General features: G+C 36.6%; 6 protein-coding genes, 1 long non-coding RNA gene and 2 other non-coding genes across 12 annotated transcripts; 3 read left to right on the forward strand and 6 right to left on the reverse strand.

The window, feature by feature from the left end:
- Positions 1–3,168: 3,168 nt before the first annotated feature.
- Positions 3,169–3,570, reverse strand: LOC130500235 (uncharacterized). The gene has a single exon (XM_056995000.1). It carries the CDS (start codon positions 3,568–3,570, stop codon positions 3,169–3,171), a length of 402 nt encoding a protein of 133 aa, XP_056850980.1.
- Positions 3,571–5,415: 1,845 nt separating this feature from the next.
- On the forward strand, positions 5,416–6,463 carry LOC130499738 (uncharacterized). Its single transcript, XR_008938614.1, has 3 exons — positions 5,416–5,541; positions 5,918–6,030; positions 6,181–6,463. It is a non-coding gene; the product is annotated as an uncharacterized LOC130499738 (long non-coding RNA).
- A 3,188-nt stretch (positions 6,464–9,651) lies between these two features.
- LOC108825753 (uncharacterized) lies at positions 9,652–12,954 on the reverse strand. Its single transcript, XM_018599105.2, has 16 exons — positions 12,803–12,954; positions 12,563–12,675; positions 12,317–12,428; positions 12,151–12,215; positions 12,009–12,047; positions 11,828–11,924; positions 11,648–11,738; positions 11,504–11,567; positions 11,346–11,422; positions 11,165–11,246; positions 10,931–11,010; positions 10,709–10,793; positions 10,537–10,605; positions 10,385–10,452; positions 10,246–10,294; positions 9,652–10,154 (listed from the first exon to the last, which is right to left on the reverse strand). The coding sequence occupies exons 1-16, from the start codon at positions 12,867–12,869 to the stop codon at positions 9,777–9,779; spliced, it is 1,536 nt and encodes a 511-aa protein (XP_018454607.1). The 5' UTR covers positions 12,870–12,954; the 3' UTR covers positions 9,652–9,776.
- A 375-nt stretch (positions 12,955–13,329) lies between these two features.
- LOC108826630 (cyclin-dependent protein kinase inhibitor SMR6-like) lies at positions 13,330–13,989 on the forward strand. Its single transcript, XM_018600015.2, has one exon. It carries the CDS (start codon positions 13,509–13,511, stop codon positions 13,854–13,856), a length of 348 nt encoding a protein of 115 aa, XP_018455517.1. The 5' UTR covers positions 13,330–13,508; the 3' UTR covers positions 13,857–13,989.
- A 435-nt stretch (positions 13,990–14,424) lies between these two features.
- On the reverse strand, positions 14,425–14,496 carry TRNAD-GUC (transfer RNA aspartic acid (anticodon GUC)). Its single transcript has one exon. It is a non-coding gene; the product is annotated as a tRNA-Asp (tRNA).
- Positions 14,497–15,326: 830 nt separating this feature from the next.
- Positions 15,327–16,281, reverse strand: LOC108825607 (uncharacterized). The gene is made up of 2 exons (XM_018598931.2): positions 15,817–16,281; positions 15,327–15,726 (listed from the first exon to the last, which is right to left on the reverse strand). The coding sequence occupies exons 1-2, from the start codon at positions 16,183–16,185 to the stop codon at positions 15,568–15,570; spliced, it is 528 nt and encodes a 175-aa protein (XP_018454433.1). The 5' UTR covers positions 16,186–16,281; the 3' UTR covers positions 15,327–15,567.
- Positions 16,282–16,403: 122 nt separating this feature from the next.
- TRNAP-AGG (transfer RNA proline (anticodon AGG)) lies at positions 16,404–16,475 on the reverse strand. The gene has a single exon. It is a non-coding gene; the product is annotated as a tRNA-Pro (tRNA).
- Positions 16,476–16,801: 326 nt separating this feature from the next.
- On the forward strand, positions 16,802–18,928 carry LOC108828722 (uncharacterized). The gene has a single exon (XM_018602482.2). The coding sequence runs from the start codon at positions 16,877–16,879 to the stop codon at positions 18,881–18,883; it is 2,007 nt and encodes a 668-aa protein (XP_018457984.2). The 5' UTR covers positions 16,802–16,876; the 3' UTR covers positions 18,884–18,928.
- A 126-nt stretch (positions 18,929–19,054) lies between these two features.
- On the reverse strand, positions 19,055–22,313 carry LOC108828723 (uncharacterized). 4 transcript variants are annotated; one of them, XM_056994656.1, is made up of 15 exons: positions 22,113–22,313; positions 21,653–21,733; positions 21,459–21,571; positions 21,172–21,327; positions 20,994–21,098; positions 20,831–20,914; positions 20,648–20,763; positions 20,475–20,576; positions 20,281–20,394; positions 20,126–20,182; positions 19,923–19,989; positions 19,793–19,846; positions 19,638–19,712; positions 19,446–19,481; positions 19,055–19,352 (listed from the first exon to the last, which is right to left on the reverse strand). In XM_056994656.1, exons 3-15 carry the CDS (start codon positions 21,561–21,563, stop codon positions 19,224–19,226), a joined length of 1,200 nt encoding a protein of 399 aa, XP_056850636.1. In that variant the 5' UTR covers positions 21,564–21,571; positions 21,653–21,733; positions 22,113–22,313; the 3' UTR covers positions 19,055–19,223. The 4 variants fall into 4 exon arrangements, with proteins under 4 accessions (XP_056850636.1, XP_056850635.1, XP_018457989.1 ...); XM_056994655.1 differs by having other exon boundaries at positions 21,649–21,733; XM_018602487.2 differs by having other exon boundaries at positions 21,653–21,737.
- Positions 22,314–22,412: the final 99 nt, after the last annotated feature.

The raw sequence follows: 22,412 nt of genomic DNA on the forward strand, positions 1-22,412 counted from the left end.
AGCCAGAAAGAAGATGAATATAATGCGATTGCAAAAAGACAAATTGGCCTCAACTGATTGAGGACCTAAAATAGTGAACTAAAAAGGAATAACTCTGAACCATGGAAAATTTAACTCCATTTAATAAATTTTCAGTAATTGATTACTTTGGGATACAAAGTTACAAAGACATCAGAACTGTTGAGAATCTGAGCAAATCCGGCATATGTGTAGTGGCATTTTGTTTGATTGAATTCAAGTTAATTCAACTGTTAACATATATAACCCGGCCCTCTTGATATTATCTTAATTTTTCCGAAGAATAATGATATATACTTTTAAATTTTCTAATTAAATAATCGATTAATTGAATATTTTGTTCGTGTGGAAGTTTTCTTGGTCAAGTGGTTTAATTAATGGTTCATTAAAGCTTTTACACTACAAAGTTTAAATTTCAATTCTTGAAAAAGATAAATTATGTAGAATATTGGAGAGAAGACTTAGAGGAGATCTTCATGTTAAAAAAGGTCTAGAGGAGATCTTCATCATAGTGCAAGAAGCACTATCAGAAATGAATTTTATTGGGCGGTTCATGGTGATGCTAGGAGATCTTTGTAATGTTTCTCATAGATTATAATAGCATACTTAACCAATGAACAAAAAAATAATGTTTTGTTCATTCAATATTTGGGCATACCCTGATGATTGACTAGTTGAGGCACATGTTTAAAATATAAAGAAGTTGTAAATAGCGCATATTTTCTTATATAATCCGAATTTTTCAGAATTAAAAAAATAAAACAACATATTTCTTTATACTATACCGCATTATCATTTTAATTAATTTAAAATTAGTATAATCTTACATTCTTACATGGACATCATCAATTAAATTTACTTGTTAAATCATAAGATTTAGTTTATTAGTAAAAATATAAGACACAAATATATGATCACAAAATAAAAAGTTACCAATTTACTGTTTTGTCGTATTTCTTTTCATATCAGTAAATCATGTATATACATATTGAACGTCCCAAACATTAAATATATGAGCCAAGAAAGTAAATCCTATGAGGTTCTACAGAACAAAGTAGTCTTTAATTTGTTTTATTTAAATCAAACAAACTATTTTGTATCCTTTAAACCCAAGTGCTTTAGCAAACAAAAATGATTAGTACCAAGGCATTATTGTTTCCATAATATATATTTATACCAAATTCCATAAGTGCAATATTTGGTAGCATGTGCGTGGATTGTACCAATGATTATATGAGATAATCAATCATTGGCAAGCCTTACTTTGCGTATTCATATTTTCATAACGGTACTTTACGTATTTGATATCCTAATTAGATTTCATCAGTGCATATCAAGGTTCTAAAAATTGGCCGCCTATGCGGTAACTGAATCCTATCCTAAATGATTTTTCTAAAATCTGATTTATAATGATTTATACAATTTGAATTGGTTTAAATATTTTAAATAGGTTAAAATATCCATCAAAATTAATTTAAATATATTAAATTAATCAATAATGTTAATATAAATCTACAAATTTGATTTATTTTTATTTTTTTTATATATCTAATTTTGATAATTTATCACAATAATTTTATAACTAAAATCAAAAACTAATTATCTCATATAAATGTATAATATATATAAATAAATCAATAATTCATTAACGCCAAGATCTCGCATAACCCGAATAATCCGTCTAATCGATATTTTCATATGAAACGCATAGTTACCGCCCAGCGATTTCTTGAAATAATACGAAACCCAAAGAAATGCGAAAAAGGAAAATATCCAAATTTAGATCCGGAAAAATGAAGCACATGAATACGCATATACCTATGGCGAATGCAAATATATTAAGCTATGATCGTATTATAAATAAGCCAATGTGGAGACCAAACAAACAAAGCAAATGTGACGTCCAAGAAAAGGAGAAGTCGAGTGTGTATGCTAATTGCTAAATTATATATTCATATAAAAAGAAAATAATTGTATTATGTATTAAATGCATGCACCTAAAAGTCGGTAAGGTTTGCTATCAGTTGAACAATTGGGAAGCGAGTTTTCTTTTTTTTTTTTAACTCAACATCAACTATTTCATTAACCTATAAATTGGTACAACTCATTTCACCACACCAGTTTAACCACACATACAACAATGCATCTTAGCAACACCCTGGAACACTTACTAGGTGATTTCTCACTCGGATCCAGCGCAACCTAGAGTACATCATTGTATTTTTGACCACTGTGAGAACAAGTTCATCCCAAGACTCGGAATAAACCGTCTCTTAGACCACCTAATTCTACCACTAAAAAACAGATAACAAAACATGACTATAACCTATAAGACTTCTATATTGAGAGAACATTGAAGCACATAGCACCCTGGAACTTAGAATGGGACTGTTAAAATACAGCCAGTTGCTGCATCGCCCGTAAGACGCATACTCTCGCCAAAGAAGACCATACGCTATAATCAGTGGTTCTGAAACTGTTAAAAATCGGGTTGAGGCAGTGGCTCCATCCACGTCGAGCCAGAACCCTGCAAGTTAGGAGAAGTAGCTCCACTACCGGATCTGTCACTAGATCGGTATCGCGAATGTGATGCTACTAAACGCATTGAACACCAAGCTTCATGGCTTCTTCCGTAGACCACACGGAAGAGCTTGAGACTGGCCACGTTCCACCTCCGAGAACCGGAGGACGGACTCCTCTTACTGGTCGCTCTACACGCCAATGACGTAGCTTCGTTTGATCAAAGTGAAGTACGGGAAGCGAGTTTTCTTGCTCGCCTCCTACCTCATCTTTTCCTTTTTCTTTTTAGCAAGAAATAATATTGGTGCATAGTCAAAAAAAAATATTGGTGCATAGTCAAGTAATAATACTATACATAAAAAAAATTACAGAACGGTTTAAATGTTAGTATGTCATATATAATGAAAGTTAAAACAGGTACTACTTTGACTTTCTTGAATTTAAATGCATATTTTGAAAGGGAAATTATTAATAGCCAATATTTTTTTTTTTTGGTAATCATGTTAAACTTTCATACCATTTTCAAGAGTTTACATGTTGCTTAGCAACTTATTAGAGCGAAAAAAAAGAAACAAAGAAACAAAAACAACCCAAACACAGCTAGAGATAAGAGAAAGATACAAAAAGGAATCAAGGCGGTCTTGTGCAGGCGAAGAAGAACTGCAGTAGAGGTGGCTGGAAAGCTGGCGACGGCTTGATAGAGAGAAGTCTGTCCCTGATCTGGCGATCCACAGCAGACCGCACTCCGAAGGCCGATGTTACCTGCGTAGTAAAGATCCTCTTGTTCCTTTCTTTCCATATCAAGTAAATGGAGGATTGGAACATGAGTCTAATGATGTACCGAGCTTGCGGCGAAGATGATCGATGCAGGTTAATCCATGCAGCTACAGAATGAATGTCCTGCGGTGGATTATCCCATACCTTACTTGCAAAATAATTCCAAACCGAGGATGAAAAGCTACACTCAAAGAAAAGATGGTGATGTGTCTCAGGAGCAGCAGAGCATAGGACACAGACCTCCGGTACAGACATTCCCCATCTTCTCAATCTGTCCCTCGTTGGCAAACGACGAAGCATAGCAAGCCAACACTACAAGAAAAATGAGATATTGTGACTACATCTTGAGACCACCTGTTTTCGTCACAATTTAGTTACGATTTTAATACGTTGTTGTGACTATGTTTCTTCGTCTTAATTCTGTAGTTATTTTGTCACAATATTGTGACGATATAAGTCGTTGCAAGGTTTCGTCACAACTAAATACGTAATTGTTACTATAGTATTAAACGTAACAGTCGTGACAGAATGGTGACTATATGTAGCGTCACAAAGTGGATACGAAACTGCGACAGAAATATGAGTCTCTGTTTGTAACTTAACTGTGACTCAAATTTAGTTGCTAATTAACACCAAATAAAACAATTTATCGTTGCAAGCATTACATGATTGGTTACAAGTTTAGTTTATAACAAATATTTACATAATAACAAAAACCATTTAAAAAGGAAAAATTCTTTTACAAACATATGCTAATGTTACGTATATAACAATCTTTAAGAACTATATTCCTTATCTGATATAGAATATACTTTACTATTTCCTGTTTATATTATTAATTAAAATCATGATATCAGAAAAAATCATAATATATAGAAAACATACGACCATTAAAAACATATCAGAAAGAATCCAATTACAATAACGATAGAAATAAGAAAATGTTGATCCAGTGCACGTTGAAACACTAACACATGTACATGGTCAACAAAAATTTAGACTTTGCTGCAATGCAATATGAAAACGTTGATCCAGCGCACGTTGAGACACTAACACATGTACATGGTCAAGCAGAAGATTTTGAGTATATGGAAAAGGAAGTAGAACTTAGATCAGAGGCCGAAGATGGAAATCATGATATCGAACTAAGTGATAAAGACTCTGATTAGTTTATTAGAAAATTACGTACGAAAAATTTAATACTTTTCAAAGACAAAATTTGGGTTCACCCACTTTTAAATTCACCTCTATTAAATTTATTTTTAAATTGATAAAAAAAAGAATAACGCTAATTTTAACGATACTGACGCCGCCAACTAAACCGTAAATTTTATATTATAAAGTATAAACCTTATATCCTAAACCTAAACCCTATACCATAAATCCAAATTCTAAACCCAAATTCTAAACTCTAAATACCCAAACCTATACCTTGAACCCAAATCGTAGACCCTAAACCTAAACCGTAAATCTTAAATCCAAATTCTATATCCTAAACTCAAATACTAGATCCTAAACCTAATCGTAAACCCTAAACCTAAAGTATAGACCCTAAACCCATACCGTAAATCATAAACACAAACCCTAAAGCTTGACACTATAAAATTTGGGTTTAGGGTTTACAATTTGGGTTTAGGATTTAAAATTTGGATTTAGGATAAAATGTTTGGATTTAAGATTTAAGGTTTGGGTTTAGGGTCTTCAATTTGAATTTAAGGTATAGAGTTTGAGTTTAAGGTTTATGGTTTAGAATTTAAAATTTACGGTTTAGTTGGTGGCGTCAATATTGTTAAAATTGGTGTTATTTTTTTAGTTATTTTAAAATAAATTTAATATTTTTTATTTAATTATCTATGTGGTACTTTGATTAGTCATGGAAAAATATGTGAATTTAAAGGTTCATCTTAAAAGGTGAACGTTTTGTTCTTTTTTTAATACAGTAGTACTTATTTTATTAGAAAACTACATACGAAAATTTTACTTTGGAACTTTGGTCATTAAAGGCGGGATTCTGAAACTCTAAAGATACACCGCTATAAATTTTGCCAAAAAAACCTTAAATATTAAGGCTTTTTTAGTGATTAAATATCATTAAGCCGTCAAAAACCCTAATGTTTTTCTCAATATATAAACAGCTTCACAATTCACTGTCAAAATTATAACCCTAAAGTACTTTCTCTTTTCTCTTGAAACTTTTTCTCTAGCCGAATCTAGTGGTGTTCCAAGGTTTGTATTATGTCACCGTTAATCCTTGTTATTTATCGTTTACATGTATGCAATATATCATCAAAATCGAATAGGTTGAAAGATTGCTGAGTCTTTATCAATGGTTGCTTTGATTCTTGTGCTTCACCAATTTCTTAATTAACTTTATAATCTTTGGATCTAATTAATTAAGGTTCTTTAGAATTGTGCCGTTAGATAACTATAATAGACCACTTCTGAAACAATTTCGATAACTATTAATTATTAAAAGAGAAGTTGATTGTTTTATATTCTTGTCATTTAGGTAGGACTAAGATATGTATACTGAGTGCACCGCTTGAGAATAATGAGAAGCACTTTTAATAATTTATGATGTTGAGAGTCCGAATAATTGCAGAGAAATGTGATGAATATGTTCAAGAACGCTTGTCAGAAATTGAATCTTCTAATGGAGAGGATTTGACGAAAGAAAATCTCACCCATAATGAGGAAAATGAAATCTATTCTAAGGTAAGATCTCAAACTTTTGTGTTACTTTTAATTTGTTTGCGCTTAAATCTGTGTGTTTACATGGTAGTATAGTTTCTTAGTTCTGAACATTGTTTTTATTGCTTTTATATGTGACTATAATATCTAAGTTGTAAAATGTGACTTTTGTAGATTGTAAGGAACATCAAAACAAGGTCGTATATTTTGACTTGGATCACTCCAAAGAGCTGTGCCTTTAGAGTCTTCGACGGCAGCTTGAAGCTGATCTGCTTCAACACAAATTAGTTTGGTTTATGGTGCTATTTCTGGTTTTGGTTTTTTTGGTGTTTTTCTTTTTGGTTTCTAGTTCTTTTATTTATGATAATTACTAGGATTTATTTTCAGTTTTCATTGTTGTTGAAATTAAAATATATTATGAGTATTTCATGTTATGGAATTTTTATTTTTAATAATTTTTTGCTTTCTCAATTTTTTTTTGATAAAATAAATATCAAAAGCACATTGTAATATAGCTAACAACAGTCATTTAAAAGATTAAAAATATAAAAATCGTGACTAATTTAATAAAAGTAATCACTACAAATTTTACATCTAAATTAGTAGCTGATTAACACCGATTTGTGATGGTCGTTTAGTGAAGAACTGTGACGAATCGGAGACAAAATATAAATATATAATTAAAAGAAAATTAGGATGAACATTCAGTGATAATAAATAACATATTTGAGACTGCCAGTTAGTAGTAAATTTAGACTGTTTAGTGACGACCTATTAGTCCTCAATTGTGACTATTGGAGACTAATCATTCGTCAGACCGAGTGACGAAACTGAGACGGTGTAATGGTCACATAAAATGACGGTTTTGTGACTTGATTATTAGTTGGTAATTGTGGCTGTTTTGTCACCTTCTTGTATCGTCACGAATTGTGTCGGAATTGTTACGATCTTAATAAGTCACAATACTGTTACGTTTTTGATACCAAAAAAAATTGTGACGATTGTATTGCAACCGTGTACAAACGGTTACAATTACGTCACAATATCGATATTGTGACGAAATTGTTTCTATTGTGACGAAAGAATTCGTAACAATATAGCTTTTTTCTTGTAGTGCAAGAGATAAACGAATTCCGGGGGATGTACTGCTTAAACCAAATGACAGAGTGCCAAGATATTACCGGAGAAGGATTCCTCAAAGATTCATAAGTGACTCTTGATGAAAAAGTTGATCCAAAGGTCCCATTTGCTTGAACCCAAAGAAACTTATCATCAGTTGCCGTCGGAATTGGAGGTGCTAGAGAAGTCAAGTGAATTTGCAGAGCTTCTACTTGGGGGGATCTTGCAGCCGGTAACTGCCATTGTCCATCTGCAGTAGCATCTACTACAGAGGCTGTCAATCGGAGACGAAGCTGGCGCGGGCCAGCAGCTCCCACAAACTCAATCAGAGGACCCAAATCATTCCAGGAGTCAAACCAGAACATAGCTGATTTGCCATTCCCCACTTCACACCTCAGGTAATCACCTAACATGTCTTTAATTTGGACCATACTTCTTACCGCTTTAGATAGTCTAGCGGAGTCTTCCATTAGCAAAAACGGTTTCCTATGAAAGACATTTGCCTTGAGCCATCTGATCCATAGAGAGTCTTTATTAGTGAAGAAGTTCCAGACATGCTTGAGACGAAAAACCATCTCGAACTCCTCCAGCAATCTAATACCCAGGCCACCCTCTTTCTTTGGCTTACATATGTCACTCCAGGCAACTCTGGCTCCTCGCGCATTTCCAGTTTTATTTTTCCAGAGAAACGCTGCACATAGAGAATCAATTTTGGCATAGAAAGATTTTGGCAATACAAACACCGAGCTCCAGAAATTGACTTTCCCATAGATAACTGAAGTGATAAACTTGATTTTCCCAGCAAAGGACAAGTACTGCACAGTCCACGAGTGAAGCTTGGTAGTGATCTGTTCCAAGAAAGGCTGTAGAGTTGCTTGGGAGATACGTCCCGGTTTAAGCGGAAGCCCCAGATACTTCGTCGGAAATAGCCCCAAGTAATAGCCAATATTTTGGATACCACATTTCTTTTTCTTTTTTTTGAGAAAGAGGATACCACATTTCATTGTCGTTGTTACAAGAAAAGTAATGATAATGAAACTATTTAATTGATAAGAATATATGATACGATCGACCAAAATTTCGAACGAATCGTATTAATTGGGGCTACTTTTGAGGAAAAAAGAAAAAAAAAAAAATATATATATATATATATATATATATATCTAGCTGCGCAAGATTTGTATAAACCCTTGATTCAAAGGTACTTATGATTTAGTAATCATAGGTTGGACATTGTGGATTGGTTGTTGAAGAAATGTATAACGCTGGAAAATGTCGACGGTATTATTGCAAGTCAAGTGTTAGTATTCATGTGGCCACAACAATCATTAGATACGCACAATTATTTGATCAAATTTAATTTACTAATGCACCTCTTTTCATATAATATTATTTATATACATCGAACCCAATCTAGTGATGTCCAATCTTATATATTTACAATTTAATTTTTCATTCATCTATTTTTTTGTTTTCTTTGAAGAGATACAGATAATAATTTAAGTGTAATATTGAGTACCAAATAGTATATATGATAAGTTTAAGAGATTATGTTTTGCATTGTTTTTGCTTAATTACAACGCCAGCTTCTTATAGGCAAAGTTCATGCAAAAAAAATTACAGAGCAAAAAAAATTCAATATTGGTTGGGAATCTTGGGATGAATCAAACTTGCTTTAAAAACTATTTTGACTTATAAACTGTTATCTAGGTTTCAGTTTGCTATGTCTCAATCTAATAAATCAACTTGTAAACATTACACCCCTGTGTAAACCCATTCTTTGTACATTACCTCTGGCTAAGAGGCCTATTTGGGCTACTCTCGAAGTTCATATTGGCCCTATATAAGTAAGCAGTCCGTTTATTAATTTTCTCCGTGCTGTTGAAAGTGTTGGTGTCAAGTTGTCAACACGACGGACGATCTTTGAAACGCATAAAAGATGTAAAAAAAACTTCTATGTAATAATGCAACTAAGTTACAAGTTACAATGTTATCATACAGAATTACAAAACATGCTCTATATGTAATAATGCAACTAAGTCGAGAGACCATCTCTTTTTCAGTTGTCATTCATTATTCCGCAGGAGTCTGGAGTAATCTAGTTTGCAAGTTGATGGAGTCGCAATATACCACTATCTGGCGTCTTTGGTGGACACGACCTGGAAAAACGCTTCTCTATTTTTGCTTTGTTATGCTTTCCAAGCTACAGTACACTCTGTGGCGAGAGACTGAGAGAGGAATGGTAGGAAGCACGGGAACCATCGCGTGACCAAGCTCACCTTACTGGTTTCATTGATAAGCTGATTCGAAATCGTATCGACTCGCTTCGAGGCAGCAGGAATGGTAGATTCGACAAGCATCTGCAAGAATGGTTTACAGTATATTAAACCTATTACAAATAGAGTTGTATTCATCCTAAAAAAGTTTTTTTGATTCAAATAAGTTTAACATTCATTAAAAAAAGAATTATAAGACATAAATTACTAATAATTGTTGAAAGTATTTCTGTGGTTTAAGAGCTTCAGATTCATTTCATGCCAAAAAAATCATTCAGATATAACCTGGAATCAATTTATACAACAAATATCTGTAAACTAATAATATTTTTGACAAAAAGAATGGCCAAGAGATTCTCCAACGGTTTAGGCTCTTTAGGGAGTGACAAGAAAATAATCTCTAATGGTTCGCCTTTTGACGGAGGAAGGAGGGTTTAGGACAGATAATGGACTGTTAACCGAGGTTTCTGGTGTTCTCTCGCATGTTTTATCTTCCTCTGAGGCTGATAATGACATTGGTGATGATAATGATGTTTTCGTCTTCTGACTCTCTGGAGTTCTGATGATACGCACTGACTGATTATCACCATCATCTGATGAATACTTTTGGGGACTCTCAGGTTCTCTGTTCATCTCAAGCCTCTCTTTGGCTTCAGTATCTGACAATGCAATTACTCTGCGTTTAACTCTTGACGCAGGCCCTGATGAGTCTGCGGTTGTGCAGCGGTTGTTCTCTATGTTCCACAATCTTACCTGGTTAGGAACAGCGGAAAAAAAGTCAGAAAATGGAGAAAAACAGAACATAACTTGTTTGATTTTGTCAACATATGAAATGTTTTGTTACCGTGAAATCATCTGACGCTGTTGATACCTTCCCAAACTCTGATGGAGACCTGAATAAGAAATTTAGTTAATATTCATCGAATGGAGTAAGAGGGAGGTAGGTAAAGTATAAAATAAAAGACTCGGTGAAGTGGAGTTACCAATCTACTGCGGTTACTTCAGAGTCATGGCCTTTCAAGATTGTAGGATCCACTTGAGGCTTATTGACCTGTAATTAAAGCGGTTCTTTAAGCTCTTGAACCATTGATTTATTAGAGAAAATGTCAAAAACTAAGCGGCAGAGAATTCAAACCTGCCATATGTAAGCGTTACCGTCGCTTGAACCGCTCAAAATGTATTCACCATCAGGACTAATCATTGTCTGCAGAGTAAGATTTCGTTGAAGAGTGAGCGAGTGAAAATGCTAAAAATCAAATAACTTGTCTGACTGAAGGAAGGGGCAAACTGTGGACAAGCATTATTACCCTTACGAAAAAAGAATCTATTCGGCAACCAGAGAAAGATTGTATAGGTCCTTTGTCAAGCTGCAGTATGTTGTATAGATAGATACTGCAACAGATTATTGAAAAGGAGATAACATAGTTCATTAGAGACTTCAGAGTTGGATGTTTTAACAAAAGGATTTTCTCATAGTGCAGTGTTAATTACTATGAAAAGTTTACAAGTGTTGATATTAAAAGTCAAACCTGTTGTCCTTGCATGATGCTGTGAGTAAGGTTCCACTTGAGTCCTGGGACAATGATACTATACCATGTGCTCTCTTTTCCTGAAATCACCAAACAAAAATAATAACCAGGTTGAAGATTAATATAGTTTCCATTTGAACAGTTCAGTGCCTAATTTCACATTGAAACCATTCAGAAATAACATGTGAATGGGTGGGATATTATCTGAATCTAAGTTTAGGAAGCTTAGCTTACCTTAGTGTTTGTTGAGTCTGACTGTGGAGATGCTTGAGCAAAAGGAACTTTCAGCTTTCTTGTGTCCCAAAATTTCAATGCGCTAAGAGAAGGGAAGAAAAAAAAAGCAGAAGGGTGTAAACAACATTGCTATAAGAGCTACCATTTTACATGAACCCTAATTAAGGTTGTGTAAGTGTACCTATCTGGTGCTCCAGCAGTAGCAATTGTGATCTCGTCCTTGAGATAAAGCACAGAGGTAATGCTTGATGAAGCAGCCTGAAAACACGAAGGCATTAGCGGAGAAGATAATACAAGTATAAAGGGAGGAGACAGACACAAATAGGCAGGAGTATTAACCTTGCTACGTCTGATTCGTTTTGAAAGAGGAGAAAGATGAGCTCCTTTTAACATACCAGTATAGCTGTGTAAAGGCCAGAACCACAATCAATACGGTTTGAAAAAAAAAGACCTTTACAGCTATGTTTAGACATAAGGACCTACTTGATGCAAAACTCTTCTTTGTGAGAGCTACTTTTACATCTTAAATCCCATAGCGCAAAACACCCATCTCTGGAGCCAGAGACGAGAAGATCTGCAAACATCAAAAAGTTAAGAGCTATCCTGATGAAAAAACAACATCAACTAGTAAAACAAAGAAGAGACAATTTTCAAGAAACAAACCAGAATCCGTTGGATGCGAGCACATTGATTTAACAGTTCCTGTGTGCCCTATAAGGACTCCAGTACACTTGTTCTCCTCAACATCCCATACTTTAATCTGCACTCACATATAAAAAAGCCTATCTTAACTTATGTTGTTCTCACAAACTAGTTAACGGGTAATGTTGTTCTCACTACTTACAGTCTGATCACCAGAAGCAGTCAGAAGACAACTATCTCCCTGCAACAAATTTTATACAAAGTTCACACATCAAATAAACTTCTCTTAACTCCAGAAAAGATTCATGAATATAGAGTTTAAGTGCGGTGCGCATATGGCACACCTTAATCCAAGAAATGTCGAAAACCGCATTATAGTGAACAACCCAGTCACCAACCCTGGCATTTTCTATTTAGACAAACGAAACTCAGTATTTAATTAAGCATCCCAGAATATAAAAAAATAAAAAAAATAGGGTTAACAAGAAGAAGAAGAAGGCAACCAAATACCTGTATTCTCTTGGTGAGTAGCAGAAGAGGTAAAAGACTTGTGATTCGAATTAAACAAGCTCACATGTCCTTCCTCATCTGACACCGCGAATAACTGAGACTTCCGGCTACCCTGTAACGTTTTAACCTAATCGTTAATTCTAATCACAAGAGACCATAATATATAATCAGAAAATTTCATCTGAGACTTGAGATTGGATCTAGGGTTGGAATTACAGTTAAGAATCAACTGAACTATATAGATACCTTACAAAACGAAACGGCCAACGGAGGAGTTGGATCGCCGTCGTGTTCGACAGCTACGCCGGCTACTTCTCTGCAAATCAGCTCGGAATCTGCGAAGAACGGTCGCTTCCTTACTGAAACCAGAAAAAAAATGTTAGTTTAATCAGCACAATACTGAGGAGCTGAAACTCATCAAAATTAGAGCTCTAAAGATTCTCAAAACGCAACGCGTTTGAATGTAAGCGTGGGGGCATATTCTACCTCGAAATCCGTTGAGCTCTCTTAGTCCGATGTCGACGAAGACGGATCTAGATCTGGAGTTTTCCATCGGAGCTTCCCTGCGAATCGAATGGGAGAAGAGAGAAGCGGCGGAGTAACGGTAGAGAAGTGTGTTAAATGAAGATTTACGCCGGGGCGGGGAGAAAACACGTTAAAAATGTGAAACCGGGCGGGACTAATCCTTATTGCTTCCATTTTTTAGGCGGTGACGCGGGAAAATTTAATTTTCCCCCAAAAAAAACTCAGGAAGTGTTTTGCTTTTGAAGAACAAAGAAAGCCCAATATATTTAAATCTTCAAAGCCCATTAAATTTTGTAATAAGGCTTTTAAATCTTGGGCCGAAACAAGCCTTGCAATAATCTGTGTGGGTAGAAAGTGGCGGGAAAAAGAACCGTTGTTAGCAATGTTTCTCAACACCATGGCGCCAAAAAATAGACAGAAACGCGTTATCTAGTTTCCGATTTTACCCTCTCCTCTGCTTCCTATGTAAGCTTCCTTCTTGTCTTAAAATTCCTGGGGAAGCAAAGCAAATCATAGGAGTGTCTTTAAAAGTAAGAATCTCCCGCAGACTTTTCACTTATCCCTTCTTCTTCTCCGTACTCTCCTTCCTCCAACAGAGAAGAGAGATTTTTTTTCTACTTTTTTTTTTGTTTTCGCATCTTCTTGATCGGAACTAATAGAAAAAAATATGGGTTGTTCTTCGAAGAAATCACAAGTCGGAAGAGGATTAGACAGTGATGGTCAAAAATGGGTCATCGCCGAAATCTCTATTCGGGCTTCACTGAAACCGTTGAAGACGAAACTGAGAAAGCCGGAGAGAGAAACAGAGCCAGAGGCTGAAGAAGAAATCTACAGTGGCAGCGAAGAGTACTGCTGTATCACACCCACGGCGAATGACGCCAAGGCCCCGGAGAAACTGAAGTGTCCGCCGGCGCCGAGGAAACGCCGACCGGCCTTGAAGTGTCGGAGCAATGTCGGTGTAGAGTACTTTGTGCCTCCTTCAGATTTGGAGACGGTCTTCATACGACGCCGTTAGTGTTAAAACAACATATGTATTCTCAAGACTCTCTTTGTCAGCTTCGACTATAAAATTTAGAATTAGATTCTTTAATCAAAATTTGAGGCTTTTGATTTGTCTTTAACTCTTCGACAATTTGCTTGATTTTCATTATCAGTTTGGTTTGGTTTCATAAATAAACCAAAATCTTTTTTAAAAAGACTAATGGAATCAAAGTCAATTAAATTTAACACTTTTGAATCATCTCGGCTATGGTCTTGTGGCACAAGTTGTCGTTTCTTGAAACAGAATTTAATTCGAGATAGAATATGAATTCAAGGTTCTGAATTTGTGGCCGAGTGCAGAAGATTACGAAGGGAGTTAGGGATGATTGTTACTTCATGCTAGAAAGACGATCCTAACGAACGGCCAAATTTCACTGAGATCATGCAAATTCTCTTCCGTTACCTCTCCACTATCAGATAGTTCAGAATTTAGATCACAGTAACAAGAAAAAAAAATTCGTGTGCTGTACTACAAACGACTCTGTTGAAAAATATAAAAATTCCGGCAATACAAACGACTCTGTTGAAAAATATAAAAATTCCGCCGTTGCCGGGGATCGAACCCGGGTCACCCGCGTGACAGGCGGGAATACTTACCACTATACTACAACGACTCTGTTGCTGAGGTTAGAGAAACAATTAGTATAAATAAAGGGGAGCTGCGGAACAAGAAGAGGAAGCTGCGGAGCAGGAAGAGTCTGGTAGAATAACGTATTGGAACCGAGAGGAGTTAGCAGGACGGAACATAGGACCTTATGGAGACTCAAGTCATGAATTTAGAAGAAATGAAAGGGATACACGTAGGCGAGGAAATCCAAAGATAGTGATGACGATAATACAAGAAGGCAGGGAGAGGATTTTAAGAGAAGAAGCCCTGATCCTCGACCTAGAGTGAGGAGTGATGAAAATGTGCTGAGTGATCTTGATAACACAATGTGGGATTCTGGAGATGAAGAAGATGCACCGGCTGATTACATTTCGAGCAGTGATGAGGATGAAGAAAACATGACAATATCGGATTCTAAACGACCAAGATTCAGTTACAGTAGTAGTTCCAGAGATGGTATCAACAATTTGAAGACAAAGGGATGAGGAATGGGATAGTGATTAGAAATAAAGAACATGAGATCAGCGAGTTTCTGATCTTTTTGTTTTGTCAGCCTTGGTTTCTGATTATTGAAAGCTGATATTCTATGTTGTTAGCTTTGGTAATCGAACATCATCGATAGAAAGATGAGCCCAGAACAAGAATATGACGACAACAATATCAACACAATCTTACACTTGAGAAAGGAAGCAAGATGAGAGCAAAGTAGAGAAGCTAACTGCAAAACTGATAGAACTAGGAATTGATGTTGATAAGTAAGAGTGACGAGTCAGAAGCTCAATGTGTTGTAAAGATCAAATCCTCTCATCAAGTAAAATCTTAAAAGCAAAAGTCTCAAGTTCAATGGTTTATTCCGAGGTTTAATAACTTTCCCTGCTTCATCTTGTGTTTGAAACATGTTACATAGGTACACATACATTTTTTTTTTTGAACAACACACGGTTACACATACATATAACACTAAACTCAGTGTGATTCTAAGTTAATGCTGCAGATTCACATCTTATTGAAACAGTTCCAACACAAGACAAGAATGTACAGAGCCTGATGGACCGACTAGAGTAGAAGAAGCTAGTGATTAATCAGCACAGAGCGACGCCATTAGATTCCTAGGTGAACTCCAAACATCAAGATCAAATAACGACTGCTTCGTCTCTTCTTCTTCCACTCTAATTATTTCTTCTACAACTTCGCACAGGTTTGACACATCATTGATTATCACTTCTTGTGCTTCCGCCTGTAAAATTTTCAAAACATGTACAAACCATTAGTGACATTTTCAATCTAATCGAATGGGAAAGAGAAAAAAAAAAAACCTAACTACTACCATAGAGAGAAGTTCGTCGAGGAAAACAGACGCGGAAGAACCATGAGACGACGTCGCTTCGTTCGCGTTTAACCTATCATCATCTCCCTCCTGCTGCGACGTCGTTTGAAATCCACCAGCAGCTTTCTCTCGCATAGCATCGAAGCTGTTCGACAGAATCTCCCACTGCTGGATCTCTCTCTGGTACTTGCTTCTGAGCTTCACCAGCGTTCTCTTCTGCCGCTTCCTTCGATTCCTCTCCTCCGCGGCGGGATCTAACCCCGGATCCACCGGATTGGATGTTGTTTCTCCAGGGTCCGAGATACGACGGATTCGCTTGTAAACGAAACCGTCTTCGTTGCATAGTTCCCAATCTTCGTCTCTTTCCATCGCACAGTGGAGTGAGAAAGATTTGAGTAAAGAGGGAGGGGACTGTTGGATTTGGTTTAGATCTTGCAAAATAGAAAATGTTTTTTTTTTTACAGCTCAGTCTCGTGTTCAGCAAACTTGTGATATCATAAAATAAATTTGGGCCCATAGCTTAGATATATGAAGGCCGGGTGCATATAGATAGGCCCAAAAATAAAGCCTGTAAAAGGAAAATATTGGGGGCGTTCCGAGAATTGAACTCGGGACCTCTCGCACCCTAAGCGAGAATCATACCACTAGACCAAACGCCCTTTTTGATATATTATTTTCTTTGTATATATGAAATCCGATTTTAATTTTTATTATTGATTTTAAATACATTATTTTTCACTATAAGACCTTTTCGTTACGATAAACCAATAGTGTTTCGGTAACATGACAGACAACTACTTACTGCGTGCCAACAAGTTCATTATTGCAGATTTTGTCAACTGTCAACATTATTGTAGATATCTCGCTAATTGTTCCTATAATATAAACAAGTAGCATTGATTGACACGAAAGAGAGAGAGATGACTTTTTTTTATAACTAGAACATTTAATTAATCATCAATCTAAAAGCATAGATGAACAGCAATATTGATCAATTATTACATGAAACGAAAGTCCAACTATCCAAACACTAATCTGCATTCTCTCCATCTTCCCTAAAATGTTCACCGTGGCGTTATCAGGACACGAGCATCGTCTACACAACCGTCCTTATGCTACGAAATGCGAGGTTTGTTATGGATCGTATCGTGGTGGCTATTATTGCCGTATATGCAAGTTCACCATTCACAAGGTATGTGCTTTTGTGTTTACCACACAAGAAACATTCGAGAACCCTTCTCATGTTGGACATCATCTCAAGCTTCTAACAAAAGGTGCTCCTGACCACACTGATCCAAAATGCCATATATGCGGTAAAAACACCAAGCGTTTCGTTTATCATTGTTTCACCTGTAATCTCAATATGGACGTTGACTGCATGGTTGATGCAATGTTGAGTGAAACCCAAGTGGTACTGCCGTGGCACTCTCATCCTCTGTTCGTACTTGATTTTGGAGATAATATGCGGTGCCAAGTTTGTGGTCGGTCCGGCGAGTATGGATACTTTTGCCTTCCTTGTAGGTTGATGATTCATACAAAATGCTTCTCCAAATTCATGTTAGAGATCACTCATCCATCTCATGCTAGACACCCTCTTAAGCTTCTCACTAACGGAGCTCCAGGCTATACTGACAAAGAGTGTCATATATGTGGTGAAGACATTGAAAACTTACTTTATCATTGTGATATGTGTAAGTTCAACTTGGATCTTAACTGTGCAGTCAAAAAAACCCCACCAGTTTCTCTTTCAAATCTAAAGATCCATCATCATACACTCACGCTCATGCCAAGAATGATCTCATTCATCTGTGATGCTTGTGGGACTAAAGGTGACCGGGCTCCTTATGTCTGCTTGGAGTGTGACTTCATGATGGTCCATCAAAAGTGTGCTCGCTTACCACGAGTCATTCATGTCAGTCACCATGATCACCGCGTTTCTTACACGTATCCTCTTGGTCCTGGAGAATGGAGGTGTGGAGTTTGTTGGGAAGAGATTGATTGGTCATATGGGGCTTACTCTTGTTCCATTTGTCCTAGTTATGCTCTTCATCCAAAATGTGCAACAAGGAGAGATGTATGGGACGGGAAAGAGCTTGACGGAGTACCCGAAGAAGACGAAGATATCGAACCATTCAAGGTGAATATTGATGACAACACAATCACTCATTTCGCTCATGAACATAACATGAGCGTCGAGAAAGAAGGTGTTGCTCCGGAGGAAAGTATCTTGTGTGGAGCATGTGTTCGTCCCATTGGAGATGACGACATGTTCTACAACTGTTCAGAATGTAGTTTCCTCCTCCATGAAACATGTGCTAATCTTCCTAAGAAGAAACGACATTTTCTGAGCCCAACACCTCTCAGTCTTCTGAATGAGAAATATATGGCAGGTAAAGAATGTGATGCTTGTCTGCAACGTTGCTGCCAAGGCTTCATGTATACGAATGGATCTCAGAACTTTGACCTACTATGCATCTCGCTTACAGTGCCTTTCAACCACGGAAGTCATCCTGATCATCCCTTAATCTACCTCGGAAGAAATAACATAGCTCAACCAAAGGCATGCCAGAGTTGCGGCATCCGTGGAAAAGGAGTCATCCTAGGTTGTATCAAATGCGACTTCTTCTTGGACTTGCGTTGCGCTACTCTGCCCCTAACAGTAACAACACTTCACAGGTACGATGATCATTCACTCACCCTTTGTTACGGCGAAAAGGCAAGCGACAACAACTACACATACTGGTGTGATATCTGCGAGAGACAAACAAATCCAGAGACCTGGTTCTACACTTGTAAAGATTGTGGAGTCACTCTTCATGTTTTCTGCGTGCTTGGGGATCTCAAGTACGCTAAGCCAGGAGGAGATGCTGGAGACGGTATTGAGTTACTGCCTAACAATACATCTTCACGACCACTTTGCAGCACATGCCGTCGTCGTTGCCCAGCTCCTTTCATTCTTCAGAGGTATTATGACAATGTATTCCAATGTTCTTTTCATTGTTTCCTAAAGAGCATATCTATTATTAGATCCATATGCCCTCCTTGGGCACCAGAACCCAATACTTGAACATGTAGTTATTAGTTCGAGTCTGAAACCCATCTGCTTTGGTTCTGGCATGATCGTGTTAATTATTTTCATATTATCTAAATCTTGTTACTGCTGATGTGTTATGCTGTTTAGCCTACAACTTCATTGAAAATTTCTTTATATAGCTCAATGTAAAAAAAAAAAGTGGTATAAGTAAGAAGCAAAATATTTATCTATATTTTTCCAACAATACTATGATTTAACAAAAAGAAAAAAAAAGTTAATAAATGTGCTTAGAATATTTTCGTTAGCAGAGAAGGCAACGGAGTGTAACTCAGAAAGAGAGACAGTTTTGTTTGTTTTTTGTTTTTTTTTTTGGTTACCGGTGAGGTCGTGAAGAAGAAGAAGAAGAAGAGTTGCTGTGAGCAGATGCTTCGAAGTAAGCTTTCTCTGCATCATCCAATCTGTCTTGGAACATCGTCCACTCTCTCCTGCATCTTTCCCTCACCTGAGAGAACCATATAATTAAGTCAGAAAGAGTTTTTTGTTATATCTTAAAAGACTACAAAACACGATATATAATATTGCATCTATATCTTACCCCTTCCCATGGTTGTTTCCCTTGCTCTTGTTGTCCCTGTCAGGTATTTAGATTCACCAAGAAAAAATGGGCAAAAGGTTAACAACTATGATATTCAGTGCAGAAACTGTGTTATATAGTTTTTAAAGCCAGCCCACAAAATGAAAAAAAATCTTAATAAATTAAATGGAAGAGGAAGTTGTGTGAACATACTTGGTTGCCTAGTGATGGAACACCTTGATGAATGATCCATTGAGCATCTACCACTCCAATTTTCTCGTGCGCATTCTATTAATTGCAAGATTAAATATTAGCATACCTGAATTGTGTATATAGGTGTGTGTCGAAAAGGAAGTGAAGTTGCAAACCTGAACGCATTTTCGAACCGCAAAATCTAGACCCCATCCATGAACTAAATCGTTCTGCGGTTATAAATTTTAACAATTAGAATTTGCTGAAGACAAAACAGAGATAAGGTTCTTTTTTTTTCCGACATACCTGAATCATATGCCAAACACATCGCCATGCTTTACGGGAGAAAACAGGAGCCATAATCTCAACGAATCTGATAGTCATTTTACATAATAAGCATGAATGATAAATAAAGATATCCAATCTCCAAGCTGAGCTAATAATCATCAGTGAAATACTTTAAAAAAAAAAAAGAAGTTATTTAGATATGTGTATATAAAGTAGCATACGCTGCACAAGGGGGTAGATTTGGATCACTGCACCACCCATTCCTCTCCTCAGCATTCCTGCAAGAAAATATTGTTGAATATATGATCATTGCAATGTTTTAAAGAAAAAAAGATAACTTAGGAACTTAGATTATATATGTATATATTATCCTCACTTGTGGACTTCAGTGTCATCTCTTTTCTTTGTCATTTCCCATGTGAGACCTTCATATGGCTCTAACCCAGGCTGTGAGATCTCCAAACCATGTTTCTTCACCACCGCCAGATATCTATCAATATAATTCAAATGTTTAATAACCTAATAAGCCATTAGATGGAAGCTAAAGCTTCAAAAAAAAAAAAAACATACTTCTCAGAATCAAAGTGTTCCACGCCAAGATCCTCGTCCCATATGAAGACATAATCATAAGGAGCAACTATGTCCGGATGAAGAAACCGCTTGGCGTACCACCTTCAGGTTTAAGTGAATCTTGTCAGTACATAGAAAACTCCTATTAGGAGGGAAGACTGGTAGCTGCTAACCATTTTGTTTGTTTCCTAATGCTCACATGAATGGCTCGCTTAGACCATTCAAACTCTTCCCACTCGCTGGCTCGGCCATCGTAGTGAAACAGCATTATTGTGAAGTTATCTGAGAACTGAGAGAAACAAAAAGTTAAGCAATGAGAAAAGGAAGAAAGGAGATTATAAAGGACGGCAGGATACCTTCTTCAACGCAGCGTCTATGTTTTTCCTCTGACCATAACCAACCGTAAACGTTACAAGATACCGCTGCTTGGTTTTCAAATCCTACACGCCATACAAAACCAAAATGTAAAATGATCTTTTGAAAGCCATACTGATATATAATACAAGAGCCAGTAAGTACCTCATTAGGGTCACCCCACAATCGACGGAGGTATAAATCTGATTCAGGGGTTACTATATCTGGAGGCAGCCTCTCAGCACCACGGGGATTACTAGCAACCCATATCTGCAAAAAAACCTTCCATCATTTCATAACAAAACACAACATAGAAAGTCTAAAAAAGAAACGGACCCCAAACCTTAGTGTCATTATAGGTATAGGGGGGATCAGGGATGTCATGCTTGGGTTTGGGGCTCTTTGTGGAAGACCAAGAGCTAAACAGTCTTTTTCTTGATAAGTTATCCTCAATGTATGCAAGATCAATGGAGGGGAACAGCGAGGAAGGAAGATTCATCTTAACCATTTTCAAAAACAAGAAGATCAAAAAAAAAAAAAATTACCTTGTAATGAAACAGACATAATCAAGGCATAGAGATAGAGAGACATTGGTGTGCACCAAGAGGAGAAGGAAGGGGTTAGACTTACCTTAGTTAAGGTGAGAGTTGGAAAAGTAATACCCATAAGGAAACCAACTATAACTCCGAAAAAGGATGCTACAAGCAGCTTCATCATTTGGCTAGGTCTTCTCATCTTTTCCACTGCGGATTGAAAAATAGAAAATGGTTTTGATACTTGATGAAGTTATTGTACTTCCAACACATTGATTAAGTACTACCTACAAGTTGTTACTGTCTATGCAGGTAGTGTCACATGTTCATTCCTTCGATTTCGTCACAATTGCATTCTTTGATCCGATGCATCTAACTACAACAACAACAACAAAAAAAAGAAAGAATAAGATAACATGATCAACTCAAGAAGAACCCTTGAGGATCTTGGAAGAGATGAGCTTTTATAAAAAGCCTACACTCTATAGTATACTGTGAGGCAATAACCACTTAGTGGACAACTATTTATCATTTAACCAATCCACAATAGCATCTCCTAAGAATAGCTTTACACCATATCAATGGATATATCCTTTTTTGTAAATCACTACCAGAGAAACTTAAATTGGAATTTTCACCAAAGGATCACCCACCAACACAACAATCCTTTTCGAAATTTTTTTAAAAATAGTCTTGAACATAAATCACCGACAACAATTCCGAGTAAGGGGAAGAACATGCGATCGCATACCGGTTTGGCTTTTTTTTCGGTTCTGTGGCGACAGAGAGGAAGACGACAAAACTCAGAATCCGACAAACGCAGAACTCGTAAAGCCGCCGATCACAAGAGCGAAAACGGATTCTGGTTCAAACGTTTTGAGATCTTCTCTCTTTCAGCTTTGAATCCACAGCAATTGGTCCTCCACGCTTCGTCGAAATTACTGCTAAAGGAAGCGGTAAAATCGGCTGCCTATCTATCACCTTCGTGTATTCAAGGCCCATCAAAAGCCTAATGTATCTTACCTTGGCCTTTCATTCAGGCCCATTTAAA

Source organism: Raphanus sativus, chromosome 9, assembly GCF_000801105.2.
Source record: "Raphanus sativus cultivar WK10039 chromosome 9, ASM80110v3, whole genome shotgun sequence".
In the NCBI taxonomy this organism is placed as follows: Eukaryota; Viridiplantae; Streptophyta; class Magnoliopsida; order Brassicales; family Brassicaceae; genus Raphanus; species Raphanus sativus.